The sequence below is a fragment of the Girardinichthys multiradiatus genome, chromosome 11 (assembly GCF_021462225.1).
Source record: "Girardinichthys multiradiatus isolate DD_20200921_A chromosome 11, DD_fGirMul_XY1, whole genome shotgun sequence".
NCBI lineage: Eukaryota > Metazoa > Chordata > Actinopteri > Cyprinodontiformes > Goodeidae > Girardinichthys > Girardinichthys multiradiatus.
The window spans coordinates 18,661,101-18,686,986 of NC_061804.1; the positions used below are offsets into that span (position 1 = coordinate 18,661,101).

General features: G+C 40.4%; 1 protein-coding gene across 1 annotated transcript in view; it reads left to right on the top strand.

Moving 5' to 3' along the window:
• LOC124876299 (transcription factor COE1-like) overlaps positions 1-25,886 on the top strand; it is a 127,945-nt gene that overhangs the window by 68,882 nt on the left and 33,177 nt on the right. Inside the window, exons 7-10 of the mRNA XM_047378951.1 lie at positions 18,981-19,062; positions 19,965-20,106; positions 22,275-22,408; positions 25,593-25,719. Coding sequence (XP_047234907.1) covers positions 18,981-19,062; positions 19,965-20,106; positions 22,275-22,408; positions 25,593-25,719 — 485 coding nt within the window. The remainder of the gene's footprint in view (positions 1-18,980; positions 19,063-19,964; positions 20,107-22,274; positions 22,409-25,592; positions 25,720-25,886) is intronic.

The window sequence follows — 25,886 nt, forward strand, 5'->3', positions numbered from 1 at the left end:
TCAGAATGAAGGCCGAGAGTGTGATACACACACACACAAGTGGAAGGACCTAGATAATTACCCAGTGGTGCTTATCAATTAGATGCTTTTATAACATCTCATTTCTCCTTTTTCATTTTTCTTATTAATAATGACTTACTATAAATACAGTGAGATAACTGTACAAAAGGAAGCTTAATAAGTGTATATCTAATTATAAACCCTGTCTACTAATAAAAATCAAATACATCTATAGGCAGGATACATTTTGTACAATAATGTACATTACAATGTATATTTGGCAACACAATTGATATTCTTTAACCCTACATCCTGCAGCTGTGCTTAGATCTAACTGAACACCAGCAGAAAGCAAAAAAATAGTGTTGAATTAAAAACTGGTAATATTATTGCAAGAATCCAATACAACCTTCACTGTTTGCACACAACAAATAAGCATAAATCCTATATTTATTCTTCTCTCAATACTTAAATATATCCAAACATGGACATGCTTTGCAGGCTGACTGCTCACAGTGAGTAGAATATCCACTGACAATGTTCTTACATGACAGGCTTCGCTCATGCTCTTGCCAACTCCTCAGTAACAAGGACAGCTATTGTCGGTCCTGAAAGCGATAGAAGTTAATAAAGGATGTCTTCACCTAGTGTGCGAATTGGCCATCAAGATGTTATTAGAATGGATGCTGTTAAGCCAAAATGATGTAGTGGGGAAAAAATACTACGACTGAACTTTCTTTAGTCATTTTTTAATGTCACAGTTCAACCCTTTCTCGTTTATTTGGACTTAGGTCTCTGGTAGACTTATTTAGGGTTAAGTTTGGTTTGCTTTTACCTTACCTTATGGTTTACTTGGGAACCTACAAATAAAATCATAATAAAAGATATTAGTTTTCACCATAACTATTTTTACATCTTTCCTGTATAGTCTACATTCTGAATGACAAAAAAGGCAATTGAAGGGCAAGGTTTCATTTTAGGAAATAAAAATATTACATTTACATTCTGCCCTGGCAGTGAGAGGATCAGCTAGCAGGGGCTTCAGGTATGCGCGATTCATTTACAGTCTGGATGCTGAAGGGCTCCAACTGCAGCCAAGAGGAACTGCTGTTCAACAGTATTAAACTTTAAAATGTCTGATTTTACTGGTTTTATTGTGCTTGATCAAATTTATTTTCAGTAGGTATATAAAGAATATGTTTTTAATGCAGAACATCTAGGTTCAGGTTTGACCAGTTTAGAATGTTTTAGATCAGTGGTCCCCGTACCGGTCCGCAGATCAATTAGTACCGGGCCGCACAAGAAATAATTAAACTTAGGCCCCACCCCCCGCAAACGGGGAAGCTTCAGGTTTTTTTTTCTCCTATGTTTATTGCTCTAACCTCCCTTAGTTAAATATAAACATGTGTGGTATCCTCTGAAACATCAGACTCTTGGCTAAAAGCCGATATAAACCATTTCTACAAACACCAAACACAGTTAAAACTGCAAGCAGTTGAATCAGAAAGTAAACACACCCTACAAAATGGAGTCACCGGATGTCTCGGCCTCTGCTTCCTGATTGGTGGGATTGACGTGAAAGACTTGGAGATACATTTATTCTGCTGGCTCTAAGGATGAAAAAGAGGCGTCATTTGTGGAATTCGGCCCATTCAAACTCTAGTTATGGACATGCGTAACGGCGCAGATTTCAAAAATCCACATCTAGTTCAAACAGGGCAGAACCGATTATGCAGCTGAGCGTGTATGTGGTTTTTTAAATAATTTCTCGTGTTGAATTATTTGTTTTCTAAGCCCAATGACTTCCCGAGAAAGGTTTTAAACCATTGATGAAGCATTGGACCAAATTACGGCTGAGTTTTGTGCTGAGGACAGCAAATGAAGACCGGGACCGTGTTTTTTCTCAAAGAATGGGACAACAAAGAGTGCTGCAGCTTGACAAAAGGCATGTCCATAAAGATGCAGGTGGATTCACTCCTGCTACTTTTGGACCGCTTTAAACGGAACAAAACGTCTCTTGTCGCTGGTATCAAAGGTGTATAAAGTTATAAAATCATACCTGTTCAGCTGGGCGTTGCTTAGCAACACTGTGGGAGAGAACGCCGTCTCTTGCTCGTAGCACGCATTCGTCGACGCCGTTCCAAAAGTATAAATAGAACGCCGCAAAATATGTGTAGAATAAGCTGCTCTTGGCTCTCACAATAATATTTATCCTTAAAAAAACGGCAGAAATATGCAGAACAGAGCAGCTGTGTGTTGTTGAGTTTGTGAGTCTCAGCGGGCACACCAACATGACGGTTCAACCCCCCACAACCTGGGCCGCAGTAAAATTGTCAAGTGCTGACCGGTCCGCGGCGATATAAAGGTTGGGGACCACTGTTTTAGATGATCAAACATCGTCCAGGTTCTTCAAAAAAATTGTGAAATCTAATCCTGAATTGAAAGCTGTAAAACCGATGCCAACTTCAGTGTAATTAACCAGCTGCGATGTATATCAATACATTCCTACTCTGTTTACACTGGGCATGCAAGCAAGCAATTGAAAACTCATTTGGCAATTGACAGATGACTTTACGGACTGCCTGTGGTACCCCCAAGGCTGTGCTGCCCTGGGCAGTGAGCCATGTTAAAAACCGCCACTGTGCTTTATCACAAGTAGCATAAAAAAACTTTATGCAAGTATGTTTTTATTTAAAGGACACACAGTTGACCCAGAAAAGCTGAATGTGAGGTGAGGTATAGAAAAACCAGCTGAAAATGTTTGAAAAAAGTTAACGCCTGCATTCCATCTTTCATTGGGGAAGAGCTTTAAAAAATGCTTTTCTCAATCAGCATCATTCTAACTGAGAAATTCACCAAGACTGCAAGTGTTTATGTGTGTTTGAGTAAAAATGCCATCTCACAGGCGGCGTGCTTGAGTATGTGCTTGAGTGATGGAGAGAGAAAGAGACAGGAGAGGAAAGGAGGAAGAGGTTCCTGTCAATATCACTTCCTTCATCCTTCACCTCCTTGCCTCTGTTCCTTTACTTACCCTCTCACTCCATGAATTATTTCTATGACCGATGACAAAGGAACACACACACACAGAGGCACACACATTTAAAAGACAGCCCTACAAGTTGTGTATGTCCTGCAAGTCACTGCTGCTGCTGCTGCTGCTGCTGTCTTGTAAGCTCATAGGTGTACAGGTTTTTTGGAATGGTGGTCCTCAGTTGTTTGTTTGATGTTGATGAAATTTGTGCAGATAAACAAAGTAAAATGAAAAGAAAAGCAGGGGGAGCCAGCGCTTCATATTGATCAGAGGGAGGTTGTGTGTTAGTGTACAAAGATGCTGTACATGTTTGGCCAGGAGTAACTGATGCTAATTCCATCCTTTCTTCTCTGTCCCTCCTTCTACCTTTCCTCTCCTTTTTTTCTGCTGCTCCTCTCAAATCAATCTCACTCATCTATAATTCAACAGTTTGCCTTCAGCCTTTAAAATATACACCACAGTAACCTCCTCCTTCTGTCTATCCAGCGCTTCATCTGCACTATCTCTCCCTTCTCTGCCTTTATTCTTTCTTCTGGTCCTCTGGTCAGTTAGACCAGAGGATGAAGGTAGGTTTATTGCGAAGGTAGGTTTATTGCGAAGCAGCATCACAGACAGAGTATTTGTTAATTTATAACCTAGGGTCACTGAATTAGTTGGCATTGCTGTTCAACTCTCTTGGGAAGATCCTCTTAGTAAAGGCCAGTGATTCCCTTCGGTTCATACAATCAACTCTGATGATGGCTTTGTGTGTTCATGGCCTCATGAAAAAAGCAATATATACTCTCTGGCCACTTTATTAGGTACACTTTTCTAGTACCTAATTGGGCCATCTTTTGCCTCCAGAAATGCCTTAAATCCTTATGGTATACAGGGGTTGGACAATGAAACTGAAACACCTGGTTTCAGACCACAATAATTTATTAGTATGGTGTAGGGCCTCCTTTTGTGGCCAATACAGCGTCAATTTGTCTTGGAATGACATATACAAGTCCTGCACAGTGGTCAGAGGGATTTTAAGCCATTCTTCTTGCAGGATAGTGGCCAGCTCACTACGTGATACTGGTGGAGGAAAACGTTCCTGACTCGCTCCTCCAAAACACCCCAAAGTGGCTCAATAATATTTAGATCTGGTGACTGTGCAGGCCATGGTAGATGTTCAACTTCACTTTCATGTTCATCAAACCAATCTTTCACCAGTCTTGCTGTGTGTATTGGTGCATTGTCATCCTGATACACGGCACCGCCTTCAGGATACAATGTTTGAACCATTGGATGAACATGGTCCTCAAGAATGGTTCGGTAGTCCTTGGCAGTGACGCACCCATCTAGCACAAGTATTGGGCCAAGGGAATGCCATGATATGGCAGCCCAAACCATCACTGATCCACCCCCATGCTTCACTCTGGGCATGCAACAGTCTGGGTGGTACGCTTCTTTGGGGCTTCTCCACACCGTAACTCTCCCGGACATGTTTCACATTGTCCACAGCCCAAGATTTGCGCACCTTGCGCCATTGAAACAGACGTTTGGCATTGGCATGAGTGACCAAAGGTTTGGCTATAGCAGCCCGGCCGTGTTTATTGACCCTGTGGAGCTCCCGACGGACAGTTCTAGTGGAAACAGGAGAGTTGAGGTGCACATTTAATTCTGCCGTGATTTGGGCAGCCGTGGTTTTATGTTTTTTGGATACAATCCGGGTTAGAACCCGAACATCCCTTTCAGACAGCTTCCTCTTGCATCCACAATTAATCGGTCACAGATGCGCCAGCAAGATGTGCACCAACAATATATCCTCTATTGAACTCTGGTATGTCACCCATAATGTTGTGTGCATTTCAATATTTTGAGCAAAACTGTGCTCTTACCCTGCTAATTGAACCTTCACACTCTGCTCTTACTGGTGCAATGTGCAATCAATGAAGACTGGCTACCTGGCTGGTCCAATTTAGCCACGAAACCTCCCACACTAAAATGACAGGTGTTTCAATTTCATTGTCCAGCCCCTGTATATTTACTTAGATTTTGATGCCTTTTCACTTGAATCGCAATTCTTATTGCAAAATCACAATGGGAAAGAACCACTTGGATGGAATATTTGGTCACCTATTATATTTCAAGTGTGACGCATTCACACTCTGTAACTGCTGGTGATCAATTGTTGCATTGCTACTTTTAAAATATCCTGGAACTTCCTCCACCACTGGTTTTTTAAACTGTCTGAGAATTAATGTTTTTGTCGATATACATTTAAGTAAGACCCAACTTGTAAAATGTCAAACAGCTGCAGAGAGACTTACTTAAAATGTTCATTACTTTACATCTCAAATTGAAGCAATTATTAGAAGTTCCTCCTGGCCCAGTGTTTCTGTTGAAGCTGTGACACCTTCCTGGATGGGACCATCAACTGAGTTAATGCTGCTGATACAAATGATTGACTTGACCATGTCTTTCTGTGTTTCACCCTGTCTCTATCCTAAAAAAGCAACCGAAGAGCTACTGTAGCGACTAATATCTACTCGGTTTTTTTTGCCATAGATTTTACTCCTGACTCAGAGCTTATTTGTTTAGCTATGTTCATGTCCTAGATGAATCAAATAAAAGAGTCTCTGCTGCTATTAACTGTTTACTTTTTCTTTAACATAAGAAATATTCCTGAACCAGTCCTGTGTTTTTTATCTCTGCTCTGTGTTCTCAAGCCCCCCGTCGGTTGCAGCAGATGGGGGCTCATTCACTCTGAGGCAGGTTCTTCCGGTAGTTTCTTCCTGTTAAAGGGGAGTTTCCCTTTCCATTGTCACTACATGCATGCTTATTTGAGGAATTGCTACAAAGTTATTTGTTTGATGCAATCAGCCTTCCACTATCGTTACATGCTTGTTTTGGCAGAGGTATTGCTGAAAAAAAATGTTTTACTAATTGGCATAATATGCTGACAATGACTGCATTGTTTTACAACTGGGATCGAATTGGAATGCATGTAATTGACCTTAAATCTGTTGTATGGTATTATAATGAATGAACAATATATTTCTGTATATAAACTTGATCTGTTTATTTTGTCTACCGCCTTAAGACAATACTTGTTGGGAAACAGTGCTGTAGAAATAAATACATTTATCTAAACTGCACTTAACTACTCAGTGAAGCAGTTGCTGCATATGCTCCTTGTCAAACAAATGCTATCAGAGACAGCATTACATGTAACAATGATGCAATGAGATGACACTGGAGCAGTGCTGAACATCATAACCAGTTCAAGATGTTTTCTCTGAATGTGTCAGCCCGGGCAGAAGGTATGGGACTCCTAACTTACATCACACACTATGGCTAACACCGCTCTGGCCTGTGATGTAATTTAAATATGCAGAGATGACAACAATGACAGCATTAATAGTAATGATAGCAATATGAAGATAAGCCCTCATCATCATCATCATCACCATTAGCATATCTCTAGAGAGATGAGCCGTGATTGACAGCTAAGCTGGGTGCTTTTTGGGACTGCAGCTCAGCTATCAATTACCTCCATGCATAACAACCATCATTATGTAAAATAACTTTGCTTCGCTTGGCTCTGCTCCGTTCTCTTAAGTCTTGTTCCCTCACATAACATCCCCAGCCCCCACCCTTAAACCGCTGTCTTTTTTCTTTTCAATGCTCCCCATTCGGCTCCTGACCACTCTCACCCCCCTTTAAGTCCTGTTTCTCCAAGTCTTAAATTCTTATTATTTTTGACTCACCCAAACTCAAGTTAAGGAACGTTTTGCAGAGCTCTTTGCTGTTTTAAGTGTGTTTACATTGACCTTTTATATTATTAAAGTTACAATACTGTGTTCTGATGTAAAAGAACATTAACGTTTTTGCCCCTTTAAAGATCTCTTCTGGTTTTGCTTCCTTTATCACACATAAATGGATAAAAAAAATATATAATATAAAACAAAATTACTTGAGGAAATACAAGACTTATAGAATCAAGAAATCCCCTAAGCAGAACATGTCTGACAACATGAACTAGGCTAAAATATCTCAAAAAGCAACACTTCATGTCTGAATCTAAACAAATTCCTAAATTGATGAGAAACAAAGTCATTGACATCTATCAGTCTGAAAGGGTTTACAAAGCCACATCTAAACCTTTCGGACTGCAGTGAACCATAGTGAGAGCCATTATCCACAAATGAAGAAAACATGGAACAGTGTTGAAACTTCCTAGTAGCGACTGGTCTACCAATGGTACTCTAGGAGCAAATCGAAGAGTCATCCAGAAGGTCACAAAAGAACCCAGAACAACATCTAAAGCACAGCAAGCCTTACTTGCCTCAGTTAAGGTCACTGTTCAAGATCAATGATGAGAAAGTGACTGGGTTAAATGGCATCAATGGGAGGGTTCCAAGACCAAAAACCCTGTTGACCAAAAATATCAAAAGGCCAGGCACACATCTTCGAAAAACATTGTGAGGATCCCCAAGACTTTAGGAAAAAACTCTGTGGACTGAGAAAGGAGATGTTTTTGGAAGGTGTGTCTCTCGTTACATCTGGGGTAAAATTAACACAACATTTGATATCAAGAGTCAGACATGGTGCTGGTAATCTGATGGCTATTTTTCTGGTTCAGGGCCTTAATGACTCAATTGAACCATGTATTCTGCTCTCTACCAGAAAATTCATGGCCAAATTAAAGTCTGAACTTAATTCAAACTGAGTAAAGCTGTGGTATTACCTTGACCAAGCCATTTATTCTTAAAAATCCTCCAGTCAGTATGCCTAAATTAAAATAATTGTGCAAAAATAGTGGAACAAAATTTCTACATAGTGATGTAAAAGTGTCATTATCAATTATTTCAAAAGCAAATGCCATCAAGGTTGCAACAACCCATTATTAGATGTAGGGTGTAATTGCTTTTTTCCATAGGGTCAGGTTGATTTCAGTACCATTTTACCCTTAATAGGTAAAATCATAATTTGAAAACAATATTTTGTATTTGTTCAGGATTTGTTTGTCTGAAAATAAGGACAAAAATGCAAAAACACAAATTAAATCTGAAAGGTGGGGAAATACTTTTTCATGCAACTGTATCTAAAATAACATATTGAGCTAAGTCAGCACAGTTTGGAAATCCAAATGAAAACTTAGTGCTCTCTTGCTCAAGTTTTTAGGGCTACTGATACATAGTTTTCCTTGCAAAATGGTGTTACATCACAGTATGAGAAATATTTCATCTGAAGTGCTTGTCGAAAACTGTGTCCTGACTTATGTTTTTGTTTATATTTATACATGTATATTTTGTTTTGCACTGTTTATTTTCTGTAAAAAAAAATGTAGTTCCTAAGTTATTAAATACTGCAGAGATAAGGGATTTTACTTAACTGAACAAAATTTGTAAAACTGGGCAGAAATACACAGGCCAGTAGAGAAAGCACAATTTTACATTGCCATTTCAGTACCTTTTAAAATGAGAATCAATAAAATATCACAAGCAAATGCTTGGACAACAGCAGACATTAGGTAATTATAAAAGTGATATGCATTTATGCTCTGTAATCCAATATGTTTAGTGAGGCTTTTGTTCAGAGCAGCAGAAAAGCTTTTAGAGGATAGTATGATATGTAGCTTAAGCCAAGGTTTTTAATTGACACTAGATATCTCTGTCTGCATAGGCTGCTCCCTATTTGGTGTCTGTGGTTGCACTGAACCACACCATCACAGCACATTTAAATTTAAATATTTAAATATTTGTTCATTTTCCTCCAGTCAAAATGTCATTGCAGCCTTCAACAATGTTGTTAAATGTTTTCCTGCACCATGTTTTTGTCCTTGTTGTCCTATAGACTTGGCCCTTTCATGCATTATCATTGGCCACCCTGTCAGTGTAGGCCGGATCACCTTTATTACAGCAGTTCGTGTGAAGTTGCAGAAGCAGAAGACTTAATCCATCTTTAGTACCTGCATGTTTGGGTAATTGGATGTAATCATTATAAAGCGGAAGTACAAAACAATAGAGAGGATGTTTTTGTTTTAAAATACTAAATATTAATTTGAAGTAGAAACCATGTTTCTGTTTTGCTGTTAGAAATGAAGTACAATTTATGCGTTATTTGACTTTCTTTTTAATATGTAAAATAACAAAACTAGCAAAGACAGCAAAGACAAAAGTAAATGTCCTGTTTTTTCTCATATTCTAAGAACCTCCTAACTTGAACCCATGCTGGCAAATTTTAAGCTTCACCCCATGACATCACTGCCCATATAGGGGTGACATTCGGCATTATGTCACAATATGGTAAAACATTTACTATAAAAAAGACTTATCCTCATTTAAATTCTTAAAAACCTTAGATATGTACTTATATGCTACATTATTTATTAATTTTTATTCATATTATGCCTTTATTTGCAATATTTTGTAATAAATATATCTAATAATGATATTATCTTTCTCATGTTAATAATACAAATTTATTTTTAATAAAGGTATGATAAATAAGCATAATATGATAAATATGTTTATTCTTTTATTTATTTATTATTTATAAATATGCATCATATTATTTTTATTATATTGTATACTGTCACAGAATTAGGTGTATTTTAAGCATGAAAAGTAAATCAGACCAAATAAAAATTTCTGCTCATCCATTTTTGACCATAAAAATAAAAATGTCTTGTATGTATATGTACTCATACTCGTACTCGTCGTCTTCCGCTTATCCGGGACCGGGTCGCGGGGGCAGCAGACTCAGCAGAGACACCCAGACGTCCCTCTCCCCAGACACCTCCTCCAGCTCCTCCGGGGGGAGCCCAAGGTGTTCCCAGGCCAGCCGAGAGACATAGTCCCTCCAGCGTGTCCTGGACCATCCCCTCAGCCTCCTCCTGGTGGGACGTGCCTGGAACACCTCCCGAGGAAGGCGTCCAGGAGGCATCCGGTATAGATGCCCGAGCCACCTCAACTGGCTCCTCTCAATGTGGAGGAGCAGCGGCTCTACTCCGAGCTCCTCCCGGATGGCCGAGCTCCTCACCCTATCTCTAAGGGAGTGCCCGGCCACCCTACGGAGGAAGCTCATTTCAGCCGTTTGTACCCCGGATCTCGAGCTTTCGGTCATGACTCAAAATTGATGGCCATAGGTGAGGGTAGGAACGTAGACCGACCGGTAAATCGAGAGCTTCGCTTTTCGGCTCAGCTCTCTCTGCACCACAACGGACCGGCACAGCGCCCCCATTACTGTGGCAGCCGCACCAATTTGTCTGTTGATCTCTTGCTCCATTCTTCCGTCACTTGTGAACAAGACCCCGAGATACTTAAACTCCTCCACTTGAGGCATGAACTCCCCTCCAACCTGAAGAGGACAAGCCTCTCTTTTCCGGTCGAGAACCATGGCCTCTGATTTGGGGGAGCTGATCTTCATCCCAGCCGCTTCACACTTGGCTGCAAACCGCCCCAGCGCATGCTGTAGGTCTTGGCCAGAGGGGGCCAGCAGGACCACGTAATCTGCAAAAAGAGCAGATGAAGTCCACCGGTCCCCAAACCAGACCCTCTCCGGCCCTTGGCTGCGTCTAGAAATCCTGTCCATAAAAGTTATGAACAGGACCGGTGACAAAGGGCAGCCCTGCCGGAGTCCAACATGCAAAGGGAACAGGTCCGACTTAGTGCCGGCAATGCGGACCAAACTCCTGCTCCGCTTGTACAGGGATCGGATGGCCCCTAATAAAGGGCCCCCGATTCTTTGGACCTTTGTCCAGGACCTTTTGTCCAGGTCCACAAAACATATGTGGAACCCTCGAGTACCCTGTAGAGGGTATAGAGCTGGTCCAGTGTTCCACGGCCGGGACGAAAACCACACTACTCCTCCTGAAGCCGAGGTTCGACTATCGGCCGGACTCTACAATACCCTGGCATAGGCCTTACCAGGGAGGCTGAGAAGTGTGATCCACCTGTAGTTGGAACACACCCTCCGGTCACCCTTCTTATGAAGGGGGACCACTACCCCAGTCTGTCAGTCCAGTGGCACTGTCCCCGACCGCCAAGCAATGTTGAAGAGGCGTGTCAACCATGACAGCCCCACAACATCCAGAGATTTGAGGTACTCAGGGCAGATCTCATCCACCCCCGAAGCCCTGCCACCGCGGAGCTTTTTAACCACCTTGGTGACTTCAGCCTGGGTGACGAAAGAATCCAACCCCGAGTCCCCAGCCTCTGTTTCCAGAATGCGCGATGGCAGGATTGAGGAGATCCTCTTCGGACGGTTTGCCAGAAACGCTTCGAGGCCAACCGGTAGTCCTTCATATATATATATATATATATATATATAGTATATATATATTGTATATATATGTATGTATATGTATGTGTGTGTATATATAACATTTCCCTATTGCATAACTGGAATTTTCTATTGCAAACAACACTGTTAAAGAGTAAAGAAAAACTACCTCCCCCACAGGAAGCAATATGTTATTACATTCCTGTCATAACATTATAGCATTTCATAACACTGTTTTTCCTTCTGCATGCTTGGATAGGACACAGAGGGTGCAGTGAGGCTTATCTGATGTCATCACATTATACAACAACAAACTTTCAGTGTAAACAGGAAACAGGAAGTTGATCTCCTACGGACGAACAAATGGAGATCAAAACCTGGGCTGCACACTTTAGCTGATTTTGCTATTTCAAATGACAAATGAGAATAAGTATGCTGAATTAACACTCTCATGACTGATACATGACGTATATTTATAGTGACTTTATCAAGTGACAGCACTCCACTTTGTTTGAAAAGGTTTAATCAGCTTTTAATTCTTTGCAATGGCAGTTACTACAGGTACAGATAAGGTTGTATCACACACATACACCTCGTGAAAGATGGATTCATTATTCTGTCTGAAAGGTTTGCCAAGAAACTTGGTAGGCAGGTAGAAAAAGACATTTCAGAAAGCAGAGAGACAGTGGAGAGACGGAGGAGGCAGGAGCAGCTAAAGCACTGATCTGTTGTTCAGTTTGTCTACACAAACTGACTCTCTGCAATTTCTGTCAGCGGCACCTCACCAGAATGATGCCTCTATGCATGTGTGTGTGTCTTGAGAGATTTTACTTTTTTCTCTTCCATAGCAGCGTTGTTATTCCAGGCTCAGTAAAGTAGCAGGTCTTCAGGGAATTAAAGGGACATACACATTCAGTTTTAGACACTCACACTGTTTTTTTAAACTAGCTGAGCTGGAATTCCCCCTGCATGTCACCACTGCCCTGTTGGAATTGTAGCTGTTTAAAAGACAGCAGTGTGGTCAAAACAAACTTCCATAATCCTTGTTTCTCCTTCCCACACTCCATGTATTCCCTCTCTTCTTCCTCACAGTGTATCCCTCTCTCTCTGTCTCTTTCCCTCTCTCTCAGGTCTGTGTTAGTCCTACATATTAAATATTAATGTCAGTTGTGCTCTGAGCCATAATTGCCATCTCTGCCTCTGAATAATGGATGTTTCTGTGCTGTTCACCGATACACCAAGGCTAACGGGATGAGAAAACAGCATCCAGTTGTTGTTTGCTACATTTCTACAGCTAACAGACTCTATAACAGCAGCACAGGGGATTTTATTATCTGGACAAACTGGATAGAGTTGACGATGCAGTGGTTACCAGACCTAAAAAGTGGAACTAACCTGCAGTTTATAAACATATAGCAATGCTATAAGAGATATCTTGGACAGGCATGTGTTCTTTCTTTCTTTCTTTCTTTCTTTCGAACGAATATTTTTTTCTTGAATCTTGGATGTATGTCCTTCACACTTTTCTCCAGTTTGACTGATCCAGGGTCAGGTGTCAGAGTGTAGTGCTCACAATATAGCAAGGGTCAATAGCACTGTTATCACTTCAACATGATGGGGCGTTGAGGTGGAGGAGTGAGCCACAAGATAAATGGGAATTGAGCTCCCCTCCTCCTCCATCATCCAGACTCTAATAATTTCCTCTTTTAATTGGGAGCGTCTTAATGACCAGTGACTGGACCAGCTAATCAATTCCCACAAAGTGTCTGTGTGTGTGCCTGAATAGGTGTCGCTGCATGCCGTTTTTGAAGCACAGTGGATTAGGCCATATGGGGTCAAGTAGATAAGAAAGAGGCATGCTCATACAATGCATTACGATATAAAGGACATAGCCTAAAAGCAGTTAGAGAATACTTAAAGAACATGGGCGAGTTGAGTCTGAAAGTAGATGAAACACCAATGACAAATTATTTGTTTTAAAAGTTTGCTTAGCGAGAGAAATTAGTTTTTCACCAGATGTTTGTATTATTTCAATAATATTTTTAGACACTGGAGCCATTCTCTACCCTTCTGCACATCTAGTTTACCTATTGACACACAACTATACCAGTAAGGGGAAAGAGTTAATATCCCATATTGTAATCTGCCCATTGCCGGAGACTGAAAGCGTAAACTAAAACTGTAGTGGCTTGCATATTACTGCAAAATTAACAAAACCATTATGGCTCTTCCAGATTGAATCTAACATGCACTATGCTACTGCCAGTTTTCAGAGCCTAAGGTATCACATTTTGACAGCAATGAGTTCTAAAAACAGCCATGCCAATAAGAAAATGAAGACTGATTGTAGTCACCCGGCACATCTAAGTGACAAGACGGATTGTCACAAGGTTAAGGCCTATTCTTCTGTCATTTCAAATGTAGGATTTAATCAACACTGGAGTTTTCTTTATTTTGACACCCTCATGTCCACGCATTGAGTAGGTGTTTTGAAATGCATGTCTCGAGCTTGTTAGACTATGCATTGTTCAGGCACTTTATCTGGTACAACAAGACAGCAAGTCATAAAAAATTTGTGGCTGAAAGTGTTTTGTCATTCTATACCAAACAGTAAACTACAAAATGTTATGTCTATGATACACCATCTTCCATCTTTCCATCCATTGTCTGTACCCGCTTATTCATTGTTGGTCCGCTGGGTGGATGGGAGACAGGGCCCCAATGATCCACCTGTGGGTCATTGAATCTCAGTGTGAATCCAGTTATGCTGTGAAGGTCTCAGAGGGTTTTTGGAGAACATTAGTGAACAAACAGCATCATGAGGTCTAGGAACACAGCACACACTTTATGGAGTAGAATGTTCCATGGTTAGGTTGTAAAACAATATTCCAAGCTCAAAACATCTCATAGAGCACCTTTCATTCCACCGTCTTAAAGCAGAAAAGTGTGTGGCACATCTGCAAACGTACCAAGATATGGCCGCCCACCTATACTTAGACGTAAGACAAGCAGAGCATTAATCGGAGATGCAGCCAAGAGGCCAATGGTATCTCTGTAACAGGGTATTCACAGCTCAGGTGGGAGACTGTCAACAGGAAAAGTATTGCTTGCGTTGTTCACAAATCTGGCCTTTATGGGAGAGTGAAAATAAGTGTTTTTGAAAGAAAGACAAATGAAGTCCTGTTTAGCTACCTTTGAAAGAAAGTGTTCTGTTTTTTGACACACTATATGTGGCAGAAAACTCACATATGCCTGAACACACCACCCTCATTATGTGACAGGGTGGTGGCACCGTGATGGTGTGGAAATGCTCAGTAGAAACAAAAAACTCGTCAGAGATTATGGGAAAATGCATGTTGCCCAATACAGGACAATCCTAGAATAAAACCTGTTAGAGGCTGATAAAGACTGGGGCAAAGGTTCACCTTCCAGCAGGGAAATGACCCTAAAGCCAGATATTGAAGAAAACTAATTTGTTAAAGTGAGTTGGTCAATGTTCGGAGCTTGAGTTTGAGCTATTTTGCAAAGAACAGGAAAAATGTCATTCTCTGAATGTGAAAAGCTGGAGGAAATGTACTCTAAAGGACAAAAAGCTGTATTTGCAGTGGAAGGTTGTACTGTGGCTCAGTAGGAAGAGTAGTTGTCTTGCAATCAGAAGGTTGTGGGTTTGATTCCAGCTTCCTCCTGCCATATGTCGATGTGCCCCTGGGCAAGGCACTTAACCTCAAGTTGCCTACCGATCTGCGTATCGGTGTATGAATGTGCGATTGGGTGAATGTGGCGCTAGTGTAAAGCGCTCTGAGCGGTCTGTATGACTGGAAAAGCGCTATATAAGTTCTGTCCATTTACCATTTATTGACTCAGGCCGGCTGAAAGCAAAGGTATGCCACACATTTCAGATTTTGACCTGTAAACCCTTTAACACCATATATTATTTTCTTCCACCTCGCAAGTATAGCCAAATTTGTGTTTTTTGCGTCTGTAACATACTAATTCAGTTTTGTTTGTAACGTCACAAAATGTGAAAAGGTTCAGTGCTTTGCATGCACTGTCATTGCACATCCATAGTTGGTTGTCTCAAAAGTTTCAAAGACTATGCAAGTCAAGGTTGGATTAAGAACACTGATGTAAACAGTTAAAAACTGTTCTGGGGTTTTCATCCATCCTGTGACTGTGACCTGAATACATGTTCCCACCTGTGGAGATATTTCCAGACCCAAAAAGTACCAAAAATAGGCCTAAAATAGGTATTACATATAAACTTAGAAAATTACATCTACAGTGTTATTTATTGTGTTTTAATTAGAGAACATAATCAGGCAGGGACATGATGATCATGCAAATGTGGAAAATGCATTCATTGCACAATAACTGACACATTTTCATCTAACTCTAGTTTTTTATTATTATGCCAGCAGGGTTTTTAACAGCATTTTCTACATCCTGTTTTATTTAAGTCCGCATTGACTGTAACTATCTCAAGCACAAGACTTCATTCTAGAGCTGAACTTTTTTCTTACTGCTGCTCTGGCCTTAGCATGTATTAAGAACATGAACTGGTGAGTGTGCGAGCTTCCCAGTTGGTTTCTTTTACACACAGATCTCCAATAGAAGGGTCAGTTGAGGTGGCCATGTTAACGCTATTCTAGTGTTGTGAGGAGAACTAGACAGTGTGAGGTCAGCTGGGGTCACCCTGGCTGTCCTCCGCTGTGATAGGCTGTCACCCAGAGGTGGGGGGTCAGGATAATTAGGCATGCAGAATCCCGGCGCCGCTGTTCTAACGAAGCCTGAGCTCGTTAATGCAGAGTTTTACACTCAGACCTGCCACTGAGCTGTGCTGCACCGTCACACACATACATGCTGAGTGCATGTTTGCACATGCACATGATTGCACACCTCTGCTTTTTCCTGCTGGTCCAACACAAAGGCTGTCATATTTAGAACATTGGAGCACCAGGCTCGGTCACAAGGGAATGGAGAAGTTACCAAAATGTTAAAATTCTCAAAATTTGAAAGAATTTTATTGAACTCCAAATAATAGAGTGAAAGTACAACCCTAATTGCAATGAAGCATTAAGTATTAATATATGGTTTTGACTGTAATGTTCATTTTTATCTTTGATATGTTTTTTATCCTTTTGTTAGAGAAAGAGTGGTAGTCATTCTTTAAGTCCAGTTTAACCAACACGCCACAAGGTGAGCTTCAATTGAGCTGGCAAGGCTATTAGAATATAGTGTACGTAATTGTGGTACTTGGTAATTCACTTAGAGTCTTTTGATCAGTTGTGTTAAAGTTATTCTGAAAAATACAACAAGATGCTAACTGTACCCTCAAAATATGTTTTAAAAAGGAGAGAAAGACACAAAGGAACAGGATTTTGTAAGAATTCAGAGTAACTATTTTTAGATTTATTGTTGCTTCAACATGAAGACATATACAGGGGTTGGACAATGAAACTGAAACACTTGGTTTTAGACCACAATAATTTATTAGTATGGTGTAGGGCCTCCTTTTGCGGCCAATACAGCGTCAATTCATCTTGGGAATGACATATACAAGTCCTGCACAGTGGTCAGAGGGATTTTAAGCCATTCTTCTTGCAGGATAGTGGCCAGGTCACTACGTGATACTGATGGAGAAAAACGTTTCCTGACTCGCTCCTCCAAAACACCTCAAAGTGGCTCAATAATATTTAGATCTGGTGACTGTGCAGGCCATGGGAGATGTTCAACTTCACTTTCATGTTCATCAAACCAATCTTTCACCAGTCTTGCTGTGTGTATTGGTGCATTGTCATCCTGATACACGGCACCGCCTTCAGGATACAATGTTTGAACCATTGGATGCACATGGTCCTCAAGAATGGTTCGGTAGTCCTTGGCAGTGACGCACCCATCTAGCACAAGTATTGGGCCAAGGGAATGCCATGATATGGTAGCCCAAACCATCACTGATCCACCCCCATGCTTCACTCTGGGCATGCAACAGTCTGGGTGGTACGCTTTTTTGGGTCTTCTCCACACCGTAACTCTCCCGGATGCGGGGAAAACAGTAAAGGTGGACTCATCAGAGAACAATACATGTTTCACATTGTCCACAGCCCAAGATCTGCGCTCCTTGCACCATTGAAACCGACGTTTGGCATTGGCATGAATGACCAAAGGTTTGGCTATAGCAGCCCGGCAGTGTATATTGACCCTGTGTAGCTCCCGACAGACAGTTCTGGTGGAAACAGGAGAGTTGAGGTGCACATTTAATTCTGCCGTGATTTGGGCGGCCGTGGTTTTATGTTTTTTGGATACAATCCGGGTTAGCACCCGAACATCCCTTTCAGACAGCTTCCTCTTGCGTCCACAGTTAATCCTGTTGGATGTGGTTCGTCCTTCTTGGTGGTATGCTGACATTACCCTGGATACTGTGGCTCTTGATACATCACAAAGACTTGCTGTCTTGGTCACAGATGCGCCAGCAAGATGTGCACCAACAATTTGTCCTCTTTTGAACTCTGGTATGTCACCCATAATGTTGTGCGCATTTCAATATTTTGAGTAAAACTCTTACCCTGCTAATTGAACCTTCACACTCTGCTCTTACTGGTGCAATGTGCAATCAATGAAGACTGGCTACCAGGCTGGTCCAATTTAGCCATGAAACCTCCCACACTAAAATGACAGGTGTTTCAGTTTCATTGTCCAACCCCTGTATTTGTGTTGGTGCTTCTGCCAGGCTGGCCAGCTGGCTCACATCATTCACTACCATCTGTGAATTTGATTTACTCTGTAATACTGATTCAGAAACACAGCAGGGTTAATATGAAGGGACTATCCTTACAGCAATAACTTTGATGGCTCTGTCCAAACTGGCAAAGCACTGCATAGTTGTGAAGTGAAACGAAAATAACAAATTAAAAAAGAAACAATAACATTTCAGCTAAACAAAATAAAAACCTAAAAAGTTTGGTCTATATTTGTATCTCCAAAATAATAGTTTAACTTGGGACACATCTGACCTCGATCCACATGGCTGCCGGTGTTTCCTATAAGTCTTGTGGGAAACTGCAAACTGGAATTCTTATGGATGTCTGTCAACAATGGCTTCCTCCCCAACAGTCTTCCATGAAGCCCAGATTTGCAGAATAAAGAAATAATAGTTGGCCTGTCAACAGATTGTTCCATCTGAGCCATGGATCTTTGCAGCTCCTCCACAGTATCAATGAGACTCTTGGCTACTTCTTTCTCATTAATACTAACCTTGCTTTGCCTGTCAATTTAGGTGGATGGGATGGATGGCATGTCTTGGTTTTACACTTTTACACTTAAATTTGCAAAAGCATAAAACTTGAATGTGTTCTCAAACATGAATTTTCTGATTCTCATGTGTTTTTACCAGATTTTCCTTAAATGTGCTCCTTTTTTTCCTTTTCTTAGCCATCATCCAATATCTTTTTATGGCATTTCAAAATAGCTCCTGTAGATATAAGAGCTTAAACAAAGCTATTCTCTTCATATCTACAAGTAAACTTCACAAAGAGATTCATTCTTACCATCAGGAACTCAAAAATATTAATGTCACCATCTCTCTTTTTAGATCTACCCTATGTTTGAGACTGTGGTTCCGGTTCGTACAGGGAAACCATATTTGTTTTGCTTCACTGTTAAGTAAATTTGTCCTTTTACCTTTGTGTCTCAACAGATTTTTCCTTAAGTTTTTCCTCAAGTGCAACCAGAACTGCTTAAAGAATGCTGGGAACCCAAGAGACATGAGAAGGTTCCAGGTACAAGCCTTCTTTGTCTTTGTCTAGTTCTTTTTTCCTCCCTCTTTTGTTTACAACGGACACAACACATAATAATATACATAAATTTATGGCTGTCACATTAGCACTGGAATGTGTGTAAGTAAATAAACTATCAGTGTCTTTAGAGGAAGCTTGAGATCTTGACCCCTGAGTAGTCATAACATAAATATACCCACAAATCAAGGAGACAGAAGGGAGGGGGAGGGGGGTAAGATAAAAAAATGCGGTGAGGGGCTGTGTGTAAGATTTAAGACAGTGCAGCCACTATTATTTCCTTATCTTCATGGCTGCAACACAATCAGGAAGACACCACTTCAGGTTGAGTGGATATACTGGATGGCCAGAAGATACTGATAGATTTATTACCGTGTGTGTGTGTGTGTGTGTGTGTGTGTGTGTGTGTGTGTGTGTGTGTCTGTAATTGTGTGTGAGGTTGTGTGTGTAGGGGAGAGAGACAGGACAGGCAGAGTCAAACAGTAGCAAGTGTGTGACCGTATCTGCGCCTCTAATTGCGCAGCTCTATTGTACTGGAACCAGGAATAGACAGCTCTGTTTCCCTGGTAGATAATTAAAGGCTGGACCCATCACGAACACACACACACACACATAAACCTGCAGTCACAGTGACTTAGGGTGAATAGAGGGTGATGGTAATAGCAGTAATAACTGGTTACATTTAAAGAGCTTTTCACAGCTTAATGCTTTAAACTCCTCTTTGCGACAATCTGCAGACCTTTGGTGTTTTAATGCCTCACTTTTCTTTTTTGTCATTCTTCACCTCTTTCCTCTCTCATTTATCTTTTTTTTTCTGGCTCCTGATATGATTCACTCCTCTTTCATTTCCTCGCCGTCCACATCTCATCCTGTCCTCTACCTTTCAGGTGGTTGTTTCAACTACGGTGAGCGTGGAGGGACATGTCCTGGCAGTCTCTGACAACATGTTCGTCCACAACAACTCCAAACATGGCCGACGGGCCCGCAGGCTTGACCCTGTGGAGGGAACCCCATCTTATCTAGAACACGGTAACACTAGCCTGTGTGTATGCATGTGAGTGTGAGCAGCATGGCCACCAGATGGTTGATGGTTTAATCCTATCAGGTGATTCCTGCCCCTCCATCTGGCTAATCCAACTTACTGCACACACAGTGCATGGTGTGCTGCTGTGTATGTGTGTTTTTCTAGTCTAATATCATTACACATATTTTCTTATGAACAAACCCAGACTGAGAGCTGATGTTGTAATTCAGCTGAAGGCTGATAATCACATACTTGCATTAGAGTGAGAGCTGTTTTTTGACAGACAGGCAGACTGTTGTAGGATTGGACCAAATGTGTTTAAAAATCACAATAGTCGGTACTGAAGCGACATTGAGCTGACTGCGTCTGTTCTGTTTGAAGTAATATGATGCATGTTGAACCATCTGTGTGTGTTTTTATTAATGTTGTATCTCTAATCTCACATCAGTCAAATGTTTGGACAAACAAACTCGGGTCCTGTCCAAACCATGATTGATGACAAAAGCGATAATTCAATATATGATTTATATAAGTAATTTAAATAAAATTTCTGGTTCTAGTGTATCAATGTGAACATGACACACTGAGATTTTTCAACACATTGACTTGAGTATAAAACATGAGCTTGAAGCTACTGCAGCAATAAAGCAGTTTTTTGTGGTTTTTAGGAGAGATTCACAGAGACATCGACTGGTGACACAAATCATGTTATACTTCACCGGTCCTGGTCAGTAACCAGCTAGTTGGAAACTCAAAAATCCAATCTTTTTCTGATCAGTGACCACACCATATAACAGTCTTTGTTGTGGAAGTTGTTACCATCTGAAGAAGACTTAATGTTAGCTATTTTTAGGCTCAGTAAAGTGGTTGGCAAAGTAAGTCAAATGAATTGCAGATATTAAAGTAGTTAATTATAACGGAACTAATTTCTACATGTCTGGTTTATTCAGGCAAAGAAAAAGTGAAGGAGAGCAAGACTTTTAGCAGATATCACGAAGGCTGAAAGGAAAACAGCCAAGTTGTTCAGTGTCATCATTTTGATATTTAAACCTCAATCTTCCATAGACATGTTAGATATAGAAATGCTGGCAGCCAGAGTTAAGGTAAGAATCTACATTCTCCTAGGATTGTACACAAAGACCACCATTTTATTAATGCTAGCTGCACTAACTGCTAATATAACATGCTTGAGGCAGTTTAAAATGTAAACTCAGTAACAGTTTTATCTAAGTTCTAAAATAATAAATTCATATTGTACATTGGCTGCTCTCTTACACACACACAGTGTAAAGTTACCTCTGCTCCTAGTATAAACTGTTAGGGATTGGTCATGGCAAGAAGGCAGAAAATAAAGATATTTTAATGCTGTTCCTATATCTTGGCTCAAATCTGAATTGGTATGTCAAAGCTTTAAAAAGAAAATGTTGATCGAGAACTGGACAATACACTTTTACCAATAATAAATAAAGGGGATTCTATTGCATGACAGCTAGCGCAGTTAACGCCCTTCATCCCTGTTAAAGATCTGTACAAATGACTTCAAATGGTGTTATGAAGAACTGGTGACCCCAAGATGCCAATGCACTGCAAGCTTTTCTTTACCTCAGTTATCATTCTCAACTGTGGAGGTAAAATAATCTTGGGTCTTCATCCAGCCTTGTTTATCCTAGTTCCATAACTCCTAGACTCTCTCAATCTTCCTAACGTAGATTTATTTGTTTACTGAATGAATGTTATTAAAAATAAGGGTAGGGTTTTTTGTGTGTGAGGTTGCTTTGCAAAAAAGATGGATTAATTTTAAGGCTTTTACACATTTTTAACAAGGGTTGAAATACAGTGTATTAACAATATCTTTAAGCCCACACTTTAAATTTCAAAATGTATCTCTTCCTAACCTAATCTTGCTTAAAGTGATTGCTGTTTAAAAGATTTCTGTGTCTTACTTCATTGTGTATGCATTGTGTCCTCTAAGTGTTATGTTGGGATCTTTAGTTCAACCAGAACTTCGAGGCATGGCAGAAATAATCAAAGAGCTAAAGGTTTTAACAGCAGTAATGACAAATGAATTAACATTTTATGTCTTCAAGGGAACAAAGTTTTCTTGGTTTTAAATACTATTTATTTTCAGAAGCGTGTTAATGTGTTTAATTCTTTCTCTTCATTTTCCCTCCAGGAGCAGCTCCCTGTATTAAAGCCATCAGTCCCAGCGAGGGGTGGACTACAGGGGGCGCTACAGTCATCATCATAGGTGACAACTTCTTTGATGGCCTCCAAGTTATCTTCGGTACCATGCTGGTTTGGAGCGAGGTCAGTTGATCAGCCTGTCTCTGTGTTGTTTCAAGCCTTTAGCCGTGAGCTCCAGCCATCGGACCGTTGGAAGTAATTTAATGTGAAAACTTACTTTTCTCCATAGTCTGGCTTTCAACTGTGTGTGATCAAGTGTGTGTGTTTTAATGTTTCTCTAAATGATGTTTACCTCCCTAATGAGTCCCTACCAACCAGAGACCACCACCCCTCTTTACCTCACCACACTCCCTCCCCCTCTTTATTTTGGAGCACTGATCAAATCAGCATATGTTGATAGCCATCGGCTGAATGCTCACACACACACACACACACATACACACACACAGCTCACTATCACAGTTTAGTTTTCCCCACTCTACAAAGTGTTTATTTGTCTTCTGACTCCACTCACGGTGTGCGCCGAGTGACCGTGGCTGCCATCCAACAACAACAGTCTCTCTGTATGTGTGTGTGTGTGTGTGTGTGTGTGTGTGTGTGTGTGTGTGTGTGTGTAAATACAGGCATACAGGGATGGTTGTGTGTGTGTGCACGTATGTGTGTGTCTATTAAGGGCTGACGGGTTTGTTTACAGTGCTGAGAGTTGCACTTATACACACTAACGTGTACAGAGTCTCAGTTCAAACTGATTCAGCTCTCTGAGCGTTACTCAGACTGTATTCAGAGGAGTTTTTGCCAACCAAATTTTTCATTTGCACTTAACCTGGTTATTGATTCCAAGGCAGGAAAACACAGCTGAACTGCATCAGTGTGGGACATGATTGCACAGTTGCCAGTTTTAATTAATCTGCATCTCTGTTTCCTACCAGTGGATTTCTCACTGAGATTGCAACTGCGCTAGTTTTTTCTATTCCCTTTTTTTAACAGCAAACATTTTAGATCAGTGGCGTCCAAATCATAAAGTTGAAAAATCATGACGTTGAAAGTACTCCTGGGCCACAAACTGCAAATTTAAATGGATTTTTTTTTGTTTTACCTGCTCAATAATACATTGAATGTGAAGTATTTTAATGAAATTAACAAAGTAGCTTTGTAAAAAGGGAGATCGGTAAATCATAGTCTGAAATATTTAAATGGTCTCAGACTTTGCCTTACTGTAAGAAAAGCATGTAATTTCCCCAAATGTGTGGGTTGATTGGTTTCAATATTCTATATTCTTCATTCCGTATGTTTAGTCTTTTCCAAGCCCTTGTTTATTCTGTTCTCTTACTCTTAGTCTCCAAAATGGTCCTTTTCATAAAAGTATATTAAAAATGTAAAAAATACACGTGTTTTTCACTTTCACCACATCAAATCTTTTCAACAACTTCAGACCAAACCAAAAAATACGATTTATTTTTTAATTCCTATTCAAACTTTTTATGTTTTCATGCTGTTTTTGTCACAAGATGTCATGTGTTTTGTTGCAATTGCATATAATGACTCAAATTTAACACACACATAGACAAAATATACTCAAACACATTAACACCACTCTTTAAGGCTAACATACCTGGGCAAATTGTGTGGTGTTCAGCTCCAGGTGCCTTGATGGTTAACACACAGGTCCCTCCAAGTCTCTTGTTGAGTAAAAGTTGCTAGATGTTTGAGCCCAGTGGCGTGCACAGACATTTTGGGAGGTGCTCAAGGGGGAAAAAGGGCACCTTGTGCGGCACATGGAGTTGTTGGTTGCCTTTGTAGTGTGAGATTTATTACAGGCACAGCATGAACATAATTTATATGTATTACTAAGCACCCCCAAACAAACTGTCCTGTGGGATGTAGGGAAATGACCACCCAGGAAAAGAAAACTCAAAACAAGAATGCATTTTACTAAATTCTTTAAATTAATAAGGCAACAAAATTATCATAGACTGATTTAAAGTTAGATTACTGATTCACAACCTGAACTTCCTGAGTCAAATTTGACACTTACGTTTTCCTTCATTTGTTTTTCTTTTTACACACTGAGCACAACAATTCAATTCAATTCAAAATTACTTTATTAATCCCAAAAGGAAATTAAATGTTGTTATAGCTCATATTATGAAGGTTTCCTCAAAGAGCTGTTGTAGATGCTGATGGCTGTGGGCAGGAAGGATCTCCTGTAACGTGTTTGTCTTGACCATATCATTCTGTACTTTTATCACAAAATGTCTTCTGCACCAAATAACCGTCTGTTGTAGCAAAGCAGGTTACACTGCCAAATTTACCAGGTAGGTCACACTAAATGAGTTATCTTCAGTAACCAGTGACCATTCTACAGTGTAAATCAACTATACCCAGAAAATGAGTTATAAAATCTTTATAGTCAAAATTAAACCAACATCAGAGAATATGATCATAAGAACAATCATCTATACTTCTGCATGTAGCCAGTGTGATTTATGACAGAAATTATTCTTAGAGAATAAAAATGAATGAGATTACAAGTCCTGAGAACTGATAAGATGTCTGCTATTTCGAAAATAAAATATTCTGATCACATCATCATTTTTACACACACAGAAGTAGAAAATACAACTTAGCCTACATGCCCCACATTTACTGAACTTTATTAAAGGTATATTAGTAGTGTATGAATTGTAATGTTAACCAGCTCATTTGGCCGTATTGGCAATAAAAAAAAAAAAACGTGAGTGAAACAGAAGTCATCATGGACCATTATAGCAAATGTAATACGTACATTTATGAGATAGATTAGAATTTATTTATTTCTTCTAATTTAAGAGTTAAATCGTAGACATCCTCCTGGCGCATGGTGGCAGCCATAGAAGACATAGCGGGTAAAGGTATGTCATTGATTGGCCTGTTCTGTTTAGATAAAAAGGTGGCAGGTGAAGTTTTAATTTTTTAATCCGAAGTTTAGGAAGCAAGTATATTCGTTTTGTTTGTTACCTGGATGGTTAGCCAGCCTGTCTGCAGGGCAGGGCTCTATCTGACGGCGGAGGGGAGGAGAGAAGAGGTAAGCTGGGCCAGCGCAGGTCTAACTCTCCGCTCTGCACGCAGCCCGTCTCCGGGCAGACTGGAAAACATTCTAGTGAAGGTCTGATAACTGTTGGTAACATTGTGGTAAGATAACCAGAGAGGCAGCAGAAGACAATTCATGTCATTCTTGACTCACACACTTAAAATTTGAGACCTGTGATGTAAATTGTATTGTTACAATTTAGTACTTGTGCACCAACTCTTTCTCCTTGTCCCACAGCTGATAACGCCTCACGCCATTCGGGTGCAGACACCTCCCAGACACATTCCTGGGGTTGTAGAGGTCACTCTGTCTTACAAGTCCAAACAGTTCTGCAAAGGCACACCAGGAAGGTTCATATACACAGGTAAGTCCAAAACAGTCCAAGACAGTACAAGTAGTTGCTCCTAGCTGCTGGCTGAATGGTGTTAGATTTTTAACAGTTGGTCCAGAGTTGATTTTCAGAAATGCACGATTGCCTTTGTGTTTGAGAAACTGCCTGCATATGTGTGTGTCTGAATAGCATCTCTGAGT